This window comes from Crocodylus siamensis, chromosome 5, assembly GCF_052110815.1.
Source record: "Crocodylus siamensis isolate JL-2025a chromosome 5, ASM5211081v1, whole genome shotgun sequence".
Taxonomy (NCBI): Eukaryota; Metazoa; Chordata; order Crocodylia; family Crocodylidae; genus Crocodylus; species Crocodylus siamensis.
Genome location: NC_143399.1, coordinates 136,701,041 through 136,713,111, shown reverse-complemented (window position 1 = coordinate 136,713,111; position 12,071 = coordinate 136,701,041). Strand labels below are relative to the sequence as shown.

Sequence of the window (12,071 nt, the reverse complement as noted above, 5' to 3'; positions counted from 1 at the left end):
CAAAAATAAACTAGCACCAATTTAGTCCCAACCATTTTTTGGCACAAAAGTCCTCTCTTCTCCCCCACCCCGCCCCTCGGCCTCCTGACCACACATAAAATATGATGGACTTTATAAACTGCAGTAACAGAACTGGTATTTTTGTGTCTTTACTTAAGGCAACTTAATTTTAAAATGAATGGCAATCTGAAATGTTACACATGTAAGCAGTCAACTCAGAAGTATAAAAGAAATAAAATGTGATGGGGCAGGCTCACGCTATCCAGATTTTCCTACTTTTATTCCTTCGGTGGTTTCTATTCTGCCCTTCCTCACAGGTATCACTTGAAAGTTTGTTCTTAAATTCCTCCTCTTTTTTCTTTCTACACCTTAGCCCAGAATCACCCCATTGCTTTACAGAACTTCTGTGATTCAAAAATCTTGCTCTTCCTCAGACCCATTTTCTGCTGTTCTGTCTCTCACCTGCATCTTTCCAGCTCAAACCAAATCTGGTAAAAAATACCATATTTACCCGAATCCAAGATGACTCTGAATGTCACGTACCTCCAACAATAATTAGACTCTATCCATGGAAAATTTATAAATTTGTTATAATTTTCCATGGATAGAATCCAGTTACCGGAGGGTCATCTTAAATTCATACCCACTACTGCTGCATAGAAGAGGTAGTGGCATGGGGGCATGTACAAGAGGATTCAATGTGACTGCCTCCTGCCCCCACCAAACACCTTGCCCCTTGCCACCTATCCACCCAACCTGCCCTCCATGCCTGCACCCCAACTACAACCTCAATCTCTCCCCCCAGTCCTACTGTCACTTACCTTCTGGCTCTGGCCCATGACATGGAGCACGTGGTTGCTCTGGCTCCAGCCCAGCCAGTCACACAAGTTCTTGCAGCAGCAGCAGCAGCTCCAGCTAGGCCTTAGAGCCAAAGGCAGGGTTCAAGCAGCCACTGCCACCTTGTACTCAAATCTTAAATGAGGGGCTCCCCATCCCATGATACATGGGGGTGGGGACTTTGTCTTGGATACAAGTAATTATAGTACTTGTCTTCCTTCCTACACCACCTTTTTCTATCTGTTAATATAAAATAAAGGAGAAACCTACACTAAATGAATGTACAGACTGCAAAATCAACAATTAAAAGTCAAGAAATACTAGTATTAGAATTACCCAAGTAGTAGCAGATAAGTGACAACTTATTTTCTTAAATGGGAAAGATCCTCAGGGGCTCTTCCAATATGTACCCTTTATTTCTCCCAAAGACCCTGTATTGCAGTGATCTTCTTAAGCTCAGAAGGGCTAGATGATGTTCTTCCCAGTGATAATGGGAGAAGAACAAGGAGATAGGGTCAGTTTACTGCACTACACAAAAGGGTCTAAACCTAGGGGCAGAATTTCTCCCGGCACAGCTGCAAGCTGCAAAGATGGACTACCGAGCCCAGAGTGAATCTAAATGTATTTAGAACTGGTGTGCTGGACTGAGGGTAGACAACCCCCCAGCACAGGTGCCAGAATGTGGCACACAAAAGCATTTTGCTTGGCATGTGCACCTCAGGGTGGGCAGCAGGGAAGTGGCCAGGGCTGCACTGCCACAACAAGGATTAGGCCCCTTGTAGTTCCCCTACCGTCTACCTCAGCACACCAACAACTTACAAGTCAAAGTTGTGGGTGTTATGCCCAAAAAGATTCTGCCCAAAAACACTACCAACCCCTGTGCTCGGCTATCAGTCTGGGGGATGGAAGTCTTTCATTTTTCCAGCTTACTGGCAGCAACAGATTTTGAAACACTGCTTTCCTGACATGCAGTACTTCCATAAAAGCTTGAATTGAAATTTAAAAGAGTTACAGGCTAACTACTACTATCTCCCCTCCAATACCTTTTACTAAGGTAGAAGGAATTTGAGTCCTGATCTCTTTTTCCCAGTTCAGGAGGCAGCCCATGCAGAGCACTGTGGCATGCTAGAGGGCACCACAACCTGACACAGGAATTTCTCTGCATAGGAGTAGTTTACACAGACTGGTGGAGAGTTTTTGTCTCAGTTTGACAGTCCTCAGTCCATTAACCAATGAAGAGAGAGCATGATCCTCCACTTGAAGTTACAGGAAGCCAAGAACAGGATTTGAAAACAACATGTCATCTGACAACATACTCTGTATTTACATGTTCCTATGATAGTGACCTAGAGCACCCAGTGTGCAGCAATGCAGCATGTTCAATTATTAAAAACACCTGAAATTTGGATTTATTTTAAACCATAAAATTTAAGTATAAATTAGATGCATGGTTTTTATCTTCTTTCAGAAAGTCTTTTTTTTTTTCACTTGTGTCTTGGGGTTTGCATGAATCCCAGGAAGTAGGCTTTACCAGTAGGCCTGACCATAACAGCAGGAGGGATCTACCTGGACACTGCTCAGCCTCAGACTCATTGCTCAGTTCTCCAGTGTTTTCTTCCAGTCCTGTGTAAACTTCCACTGCTCAGTTCCTCTTCCTCATTCCTTTCATTACAGAATTACTGAAACTATACTTAATGCCTCCTAATTCCTGCAACCTGTGGAGAGGTCTGGGGGCTGCCCTTCCTCCTACCCTTTAATCCAGTGGTTCTCAACTGGATATCCTCAAGGCACCCCTCCTTGATGCCAGCTCTTAGCTTTCATTCCTTTTCCAATTATGGAAAATGGAGGAATTCTTCTGTTGCAAAGAATTTAAAACACTACAATAAGTCAGAATATTTTTGACGCTATGGATTCCTATTTGAAATCTCTGAGTTTATTTTATGAATCACGAGCAGGTGTTTTCACACCCAACAGTGCTAATACTGCACTGCAGCTTTAAAAGGATCTCACAGCATCCCAAGCTATTGCTGCACCCTGACTGAAAATAACTGCTAAAGACAAATTATTGGAATTTAGAAGAGAGGGAACAGAAAGTCGTTAGCCTAGGGGTGTTCTGCTTGAGGCCCTCAAACATTTAAATTATGAGACTCTTAAGGCAAATGGTGTTAAGAAAAAAAACCCAATAGTTCCTGATAGACAGAAATGAACTATGCCCTGCAATTTCCAAACTGAGGGGTATGAAATAGTCTGTCCTGCTGTGACAGGGAGAAGGTTCAAGGGATTTCCTCCCACTGTTTCCCTACAGCTCCAGGAGCTGCTTTAAAATGAGCCTGAAGTGCTCAGGGCACTTCATTGTGGCTCTACCCATGAGTGAGAGAAAAACAAAGGAGAGGCCACAGTACTTCCTTTCCTAGATTATATAAGGGTAGGTGTAACAGTGAAAACTGAAAAAAACCCAGTTTGTATGTGAGCTTTCCAGACAGCATGGCAATGCAATGCAGGTACATTAAGTTAGTGAAAGTGTTCACTGACACCAAAATATGAAAGGCTACAGGGAACCCTATCACTGCAAAAGCTAAAACAGGAAAAGAAGAGGGAAATTTCCTTTACTCTAAACAACAGAGAATGGACCTTAAAGTGTATAAGCACATCCCAGTGCATCTGCCAAGTTTCATCAAGCCTTTTAAATTGGAAACTGTAGGTAATGTTGCTGCCATCAGTCATATTACCACAGAAAATTGCATATATGACTTCTGGCTTCTTAGAAAAAGGAACAGGCAAGGGATATCTGGTAGGGATCTGATAGGGAATCTGTTGCAAATACAGTTCAGAACTAATGCTCCAAACAAGCACCCAAAGAGAAGTTAAAGCAGAGGTATTATAAGGTTCATGGCAACCCTCAGTCCTCTGGATCATGATGTATAACAAGTCTAGTCAGGTTCTGTGATGAATGAGCTTGTAGGTGATGAGTCCAATTTGAAAGTAACACAGTTTGTTACAAGTTTCAGAAATCCATACATTGTCTGAGTTGAAGTTCAAAGATACTTACTGGTAAATCATCAACAGGAGGCTTTTCTGATGACATGCATTTTATGAATGTGAATGTGAATGAAGAGAGGAAGGTCATTTGACACGCAAACAAGGAAGGAAAGGCACTTTCAAACAGAAGCTGCACAGCAGAAGTTGTAAAAATGACAGGAAAACAGTAGTTTTAAAGTTAGTTAGGGACAGAAGGATTAAGAGCAGAAATATAGGCTGGGCCACATAGCTAAGTGTTTTGAATGTGAGATGTTTGAAGCATACGTGGAAAGCAAGAAGAGGTCAGTAGAAGGATGTGAAGGAACAACAACAGCTTGGGAAAAGGTGGAAGGTTCAGATTTTCCCAAGCTGAGTTTCAATTGGGAGTTACAAAATGAAATGTCATAACTGATAGAGGGGGATCTGAACAGACAGAGACCAAGGATGCAGATATCTGAGATTTAAAACCATAGTGATCTCAGAGATGACGATATGCAAAAGAAATACAAACCTATCTGTAGCCAGTCATACATGAAGTGCATTTTAATGTTAATTAAATATTTAGAGAATCAACTGCATTTATCATACACCAAAGCAGAATTTTCTGAAAATCTTAAGAAAACAATGGAACAAATTGTAACTGTCAAGTAGCTCTCCTATGTAAAAAAGTGAAAGCAGCAGCTTTCAGACTATAGAGAGCTGCTTAACAGACAAGTGTGCAAAGCTGCAGTGTGAGAAATATCTTAGTAAAAGTTTAGAGACATTTGGGGCTCCCAGGAGAAGTAGTAAGGGAGAAAAAGCACACATTTTGGTAAGACAGGAAGTATGCAAGACAGGAAGTATGCAAGATATGTACACTTGGAAAACAGGCTTATATACTTGCCCCATTTCTTCTATCACTGAGTACATGTACATGTGTGGCAAGATACATTATAAGAGACAGGGAACAGGTATAGATGCATGTGTTATGAAGGTAGAATTACTGAGGTGGAACGGAGCAGCATAATTTTGGAATGATTCCTGGAAGATCAAAGAAATTTTCATGTGTAGCGGGAGGGAATAGACTGGGAGATGGTGGAGCAGCACATGGTCAGGGAGCTGTTTGTTACAGCCGAATAGAAAGATCAGGTATACAGTAGAGATGGGTGATACAGGACAAACAAGAGAAGGCAAAATGGGGTGCGGATGAAGGATAGAGGTGGGAAGCAGGCCAGTAAAAGAGGAGAGGAATACACACCGGCAGACAAAATGCAGCATCTGCCAATGGGAAATATGTGGGGGGAAAGCATGGATTAAAGGGGTTATTCTGGATATTAGGGTGTGCACACAGGGAGCAGAAGCTGATGAAGAATGATCAGAGGACACAGCCGCGGATATGCCAGATGCAATAATTCTTCTGAGTTGTATCTTTTAAATGATCAGAGGACACAGCAGCCTATACGAGAGAGGCAAGACGTCTTCTAGGTTGTATCTTTTTACTGCTCCAACTGCCCGGTCGGGGTCAAGCCGGACGAACTTCTCAACACAAGCCAGGCCCGAGACCTCGTCCGCCTTCGCTCCGAGCCCTGCCCGTGACAGGGATTCCCCGGCTTCCCCACAACCCCTGCGCTATCACCACCGCAACACCGCTGTCCGCGACAGAGCGAACCCTCCAGTGCTGCCGCTCTACGAGGGCCACGGGGTGAAGGGGAAGGGGGGGCAGCGCCCCCGGGCACTGCACGCGGCCCCGCGCATGCGCAAGCGGCGGGGGGGGTCACAGTTCCACAGGAGCCTGGAGCCGCAGGAGTGTGGGGGGGGGGCACCTCGCGCACCAACTGCCGGGGCGCCCTGGCTGCCTGCCCGCTGAGGGCTCCGGCCTGGCCGCACTCACCCTTCGCTGGCGGTCTCGCTGTCAGACATGTCGCACGCGTGGCGGCCGCCGGCAGCGGGTGACTGGGACGCAGCCGGGAGCACAGCAAGTGACAGCGCGAACGCCGCGGCCCCGGCCATCACTGGGCCCTCCCTCCTTCCCCACGAGCTGCCCCCGCCGCGTGACGTCAGTCCTCGGAGCCGCCCACCGCCACCATCACCGAGTGACGGGGCAGGGTTGGCTAGACAGGCGTCAGGCGGGACCGCTCGTGCGTTTACACCCACGCCGTCAGTGCCGGGTGGAGAGGTAGAAAGTTAGGCGGCCCGTAGCGCCTGAGTCCCGCTGTGAAGATACAGACAGACAGGGTTCTCTGGGTAGATGTGGGCTCTTCTATTACACCGACTCAATAGTTGGAAAAATTGTTCTTTGCAAGGGCCTGAAAGCTTGCAAAGAACAAGTTTTCCAACTATTGAGTTGCTCTAATAAAAGAGACCACATCTACCCAAACAGCCCTGTCTGTGCACTCTGTCAGGCCACCTGGAGCCAGTGAGTCTCGCCCTGTTGACACTGGAGGAGCCCCTTGGAAAGTGCCGGCTCTTTGTGTTCTCTCTTTCGGTGTTTTTCGCCTCCAGAAAATATAATAGAGGGATTTTTTTGTTACTAGGCATCGCCATTGGAAATCTCTGGGTTTATTTTGGGAATCACGTTTGCAGCTCCTCATGGGGCTAAGGTGGCAAGGCACCCTTGAAAGGGTCTTGAGGCAATCCCCGGGTACTGTAGCATAATAGGGTGCCATGAGATCCTTTCAAGGGTGCCACACAGTTGTAGCAGTGTGAGACAGACGAATGCTCAGGTGTGATTCCCAGGACAAAACATGGAGATTTCAAACAGAAATCTAGGGCCTCCAAACCATTCTGCCCTGCTGAGGTCTTTCTGAGTTCCTTATAGCAGAAAATTGCTCATTTTTTTCTTGTTTCCCTAGTCAGAAAATGAGTGACAGCCAAGAGCTGGCTGTCCTGAGTCTTAACAAGGTTGAGAACCACTCACTTAGAGCAAACCTTTTTTTCCAAACCTCTTCAAAACCAAGCAGATATCTCTGGCAGCATGTGCCAAGGGGAGATGGGGAAGTGGGGAGGTAGGGAGGAATGTCACTGCCCTGTATAATAAATCTAGCTCAAGAGCCCATACTAACCATGGCTATGAAAATAAGAGAGAGAGCTTATTTACTATAGGCTTTACTATAGGCAAACAGTAGTTCCATTATAGTTAAGATTGAGAATCCTTTTCTATTTGAAGGCTGACTTTCCAAAGTACTCTAAAATCTGTAGGCCTATCTGGAGTGCCTTGAAACCTGCTGTTTCTCTTTCTTCCTGTGCTCCTATGATAATCATTCAAATGTTGGGTAACTGAAACAAGAATTGCTAAGCTATTGGTAGAAAACAGTATTTAAGGTTGACAGATTCTTCAGACAGTTTTGGACACATTTGTGGATCAAGCTCTGGCTTTGGTCATGTCCCAAATGGTCTCAGTTGCACATTTGCCCTATCTAGTTCATGGCATCCTCCACCCCTCTGGGAAAACAAAATTGCAAACAGTGGTTGAGAAAACCAGGCTGTCTCAATACACCCATGGCTAATGCTTATGTGGCAACTTAATTACACTTTGCATACAAGAACAAAGAGGTTCTGGTAGAAATTGCAGGGGAGGGGAGGAAATTATAGGCATATTGCTACAACCTGTCTCTGTTAAGGTTTTATTTTATTTTGGGGAAATATCTGAGTACAGCAAAAAAGATTCAGAATTTACTCCATTTTAAAAAAGAAAGAAATTAAAGAAATTAACTCATAGGCATGAAAGGAGGAAGATTAGGGAATGAAAAAGATGAAGGAATACAAGGAAAAGGGCTTGGCACTGGGGCAAGGGCAGAAGGAAAGATGAGAGGGCTAACTGAAGGTGAGGGGAAGAAAGATTGAGAGACTCAGGCCAAGATGGGGTGGAAATCAGGTGTACTGGGAAAGAATGGAGGGGAGATAATAGGTTATAGGGTCACCTGTCAGCTTTACATCTCCCTTCCTCCATATGTGTTGGGATCTGGGCTGTAGGAGTCTTAGTTTCTCTCCCCCTTGCAGGTAACTTGGGATCTGAAGAGCCTTTGGGGGTTCTGGATCTAAGGAGTGGCTTAGAGTTAAGGCATATTTAAACCTTTGAAAACCAGGAAACATAAAGTTAAAGTACATGACATCAGGTGTAGGATGGAGGATCTGCTTGGGGTGGGGAAAAGGGAAACAAAAAGGAACCCAAGTAGGCAAGCTGGAGGCCTGACCAAGAAGGCCTGGCAGAGGCAGGGGTCAGGAGCTTGAGGGATGGGGCAGAGGCTGGTATGATGTACAGCTTGGTCTAACCTCGGAAGTGTTCAGCTTTCCAATGAATTGCTGCCTGTGATATGTATCCAGGAGCAGTGAAAAGCAGACAGTTAGGCGAAACCTTTTACACCAATGGCTTCATGGAGTGGGGAAGGATTCATGAGATAGAAATGGTGACAGAGTGGTTCTATGTTGTTAGGGAAGAAAGTTGAAGGAGACAGACACACTAGTCTTCTCTCATGTGTTTAAAAGTACCTTAACCACCATGTCATAAAATTGTCAAGATTTTGAGGCATAGACCATGTTGTGATTGTTCTCATTGGCCCTCTTAGCAACTGGACACTTCAAATATTTCAAAGAATGGCCATAATTCCATTCTACTATAATAAACTATAGAGGATAGAGGTGTCCTTAAGCTTCACAAATTGCCTTTATCTAGCCACAGCAGTACCTCAAGTGAAAACCTACATAAATACAATAGCCTAAATAATCCCTAACTCCTATACAAAAATCCATTTGTCTTTCATTAAAAGTTATCAAAAATTATGAGAAGACTTAATTTAGCACATAGTTATGGTGCTTCAAAAATCTTGAGTTCAATAAAACCTAAAGCAAAAACAAAGAGAGCTTAAGTTCAAGTTTACTTAAAACAACAAATACAGAGTTAAACTGCATGTTGACATAATGTTAATTCTGCCCTACCTGTGTGATGGCCCAATATGTCCATAACACCCACAGTCACTGTCATTCAGTTTTTATGGTCTACTGTTTACCAAATACAGTAATGTTAAAAAGGGACTAACTTGGGGCAGCAGCTCAGGGTGCTGCCTTTGGGGAGGAGTGTAGGGGGCATAAAAATAGCTGCCATTGCTGGCAGAGGAATGGACAGTGTTCCCCCACGTGTCACTGTTGCCATGGCACAGGGTTGCCCCAATATAGTGTTCAACCACCATTTCTTGACTTGTAACTGTGTGCTTACAGTTCCAATGTGATCTCCCATCCAAGTCCTAAACAAGGCTAGAACTGCTTAATTTCAAATATCAGATGGGAATAAGTACATTTAGTTCTGCAGAAAAACAGCACTGCATAGCTACGTTTCACATGATATTTATGCTTAAATTCACAAACTGCCCAAATGCCCTACCTAAGCCTGACAATCCTCATGTCAAATCACTGTGTCATGCTGCTGGCACAGCCTATAAGCACTTAGCATAAAATTAAGGCTTTTTGATTTCTTAATGTACATGTGTGATAAATCTCTTCTTGGATCACACGCAAGAAGATCAAGCAGAAGGGCTCATTCCCCCTCACCTTGAAAATGCCTGGCACTACAATCAAACCATTGCCAGGCTGCTCCAGCTAATGCCTCTACCCTTCAATACAGATGTACCTGACACAGGTGAGTGCTGCAGGTGTATATGGAGATAATTCTTATTGGCTGTTGCTGATTTTGTGGGGGGGGAGATGATTTAAGGCTATGTGGAAATGTAATGCTGTATTTTCTGATTTCCGGAAGTTTGAATTTCATGGAAATCAGTGTTCTAGAGGGACATGACATGACATGGAATGATACGGAGTAACCTTCCTTCTCTGTTAATTATTCAAGTCTGTCAGTCATTAAACAAGTCATGCACATCCCCAGAGACCAGTGCACAGACAGTACAAATATTCTGGAACATTGTGGTTGTGTGTATTCATCAAAATGTCCTGCTCACTAGAAAGCAGCTAGAACAGGGATGGGCAAAATATGGCCCTTGAGCCAGTCCAGCCTGCCAAATGATTCTATTTAGCCCATGGCAGGTCCTTGGGCTCTACCCAGTCTAGGCACAGGAGGCAGCCCGGGTGGTGGTGTGTGCAGCAGGTGGTGTGTACGGCAGGAAGTATCTCCTGGTATGGAATGCAGCCCACCCTATCCCTGCATGCAGCTCACAGGCATGCCAGGAGCTGTAGTCCATGGGGCTGGGTGGTGGGGCAGGGGTGGCACAATGGGCAGACTTGGTTTCCCAGCATACCCTGAGGCAAATACTAGCTCTCACCCTCACACTGACTGCCGCTGCCAGTGTCTTTGCCACTGCCACCAGACCCAGCCCTGCTGCCTGGCCACCCTGGCCTGTCCACCCTGCACCCTGTGCTAGGGTTGCTGGATGGAGCTGGCAGATGGGATCTCCATGGAGACTGGTCTGGGACAACCGCGGGCAGGGCATGGTCAGCCAGGCAGATGGGATGGGGCCATGGGTGGGTGGGGAATGGTGTCCAGGAGCAGGACAGGTGGGCAGGACTGGGGCTGAGATTGTGGGAAGTGACAGCACAGACCCAGGGCCTGGGACAGAGACATGATCTGCTCCCTGCACATTCCTGTGATGGGTACTGGTTCTGGCACTGGACAGAGTGGACAGGGCTGGATAGGATCAACTGGCTTCTCCCCTCTCTCCTCCCCATCGTGCTGGGCAGTGTAACAGCCATGACTTGGTGGGGAGGAAGGGGGCAAGACCAAATCAGCAATGCCCCTTTTCCCCACCCCTGGCCCACAACAGCTCACCAAAACTCTTTAAGAGGTCCTCCAGCCCAAATAATTACCCAACCCTGAGCTAGAATCTATACCAGCTTCAGTCTTGGAATGATTTGAAAATGTATCCTTGTGGAAAGCATGTTGCCAGAGTCTAATCTTGACAAGGGGAATGATAACAGTTAAAATATCTGCGTTTATAGAAAAATGATGTAGCCTCTTAGGTAGGCACAGATAGCAAAAACCTGACCAGGTTATTGCTTTAAACTGACCAGCCCACACAAAGTGGGATGAATGTCCCCTGAGTTACAAATGCTGGTAAGTAATTATAGATGCCTTCTGCCAGTATGCATAAAAATATAATTTATGCCTTGCCTATTTATGTAAGTCAAATAAAGAAAAATCAAAAGCAGAGAGAACAGGATATTAAAATTTTCTTGCACATATACAAACCCAAAGGTAAACCAAATGAAACTACAGTACCACAGCAAAGGCTTAGCTTTTTCCCATACAGATCATTCTTCAGTGTGTTTAGCAAGGGTTGAAAAAGGCAGCAGGACCAGTTTAGCAGCCTAAAACTACATATTGTAGATTGCTTGTTTTGATTTGTAACTAAAAACAAGTCAAATAACACTGTGGGTGAAACTGGAATAGGATTGAACTTGGCTTATCACAATAATGATAAATTATTAATTAGCATGTCTTGTGCTTTGCATTTTCAAAATGCTGTACAATAGGGAGAACAATAGGGAGTTTAAGGTGTGTGAGGCCAGTCATGTAGGCAGAGGGAGCAGATTTCCCTCTCCCTCCTAACTTTAGCCACCATGCAAATATTAATCTCCTGCGAGGATGTAAGTAATTGGGTAAAGCAAGAGCCATGTAGCGGCAGGATTTAATTTAAAAAAACCGGACAGGTTGCCTGTAACATTAAACTATTTTTTATTAAACTATGAACAAAGCTGAAGGAAGGCAGCTTGAATTTGTGAATTGAAGCATTGGTGAGAACCCTGAAGTGCTAGCTTTCTAAATTTTGCTACTGATGGGCAGTATGAGCTGGGACAAGTCTTTCTATGCACTACACTTTTTATAGTGATAGTGACATAACATTCACAAAGGTACCATCCATTGATCTTGTAGGAAGAAGCCTGGCTAATTCAGAGCCTCTTTCCCTAAGGGCACATCGACGCATGATGCTATATTGCCATAGCAATGCGCTACGGCAATATAGCATCTGCAGGCATCTACATGTGACCAGCAGCTATTTCACTGTAACAACGTGCTCCCCTGGCATGGCAGGCTGCTATGGCAAAGTAGCTGCTAAAAAAACCATGCACCATGTGTATGGCACAGTACGGGCTGTCACTATGCCATGATTTAGTACTTTATTTTGGGAGTACTAAATCAAGGCACAGTAACAATGTCGCCATAGCAACACATGTAGAAGTGCCTTAAAGAAATGAACATTAGGGCTGTGTCCATATAAGCATGGATGTTTGGT

The 12,071-nt window shown here is 44.9% G+C and overlaps 1 protein-coding gene across 1 annotated transcript in view; it reads right to left on the bottom strand.

Annotated features, from left to right (window-relative positions):
- Positions 1 to 5,882, bottom strand: part of ABHD5 (abhydrolase domain containing 5, lysophosphatidic acid acyltransferase) — a 38,278-nt gene extending 32,396 nt beyond the window's left edge. Inside the window, exon 1 of the mRNA XM_090046447.1 lies at positions 5,726 to 5,882. Coding sequence (XP_089902573.1) covers positions 5,726 to 5,844 — 119 coding nt within the window. The 5' untranslated portion in view covers positions 5,845 to 5,882. The remainder of the gene's footprint in view (positions 1 to 5,725) is intronic.
- Positions 5,883 to 12,071: the final 6,189 nt, after the last annotated feature.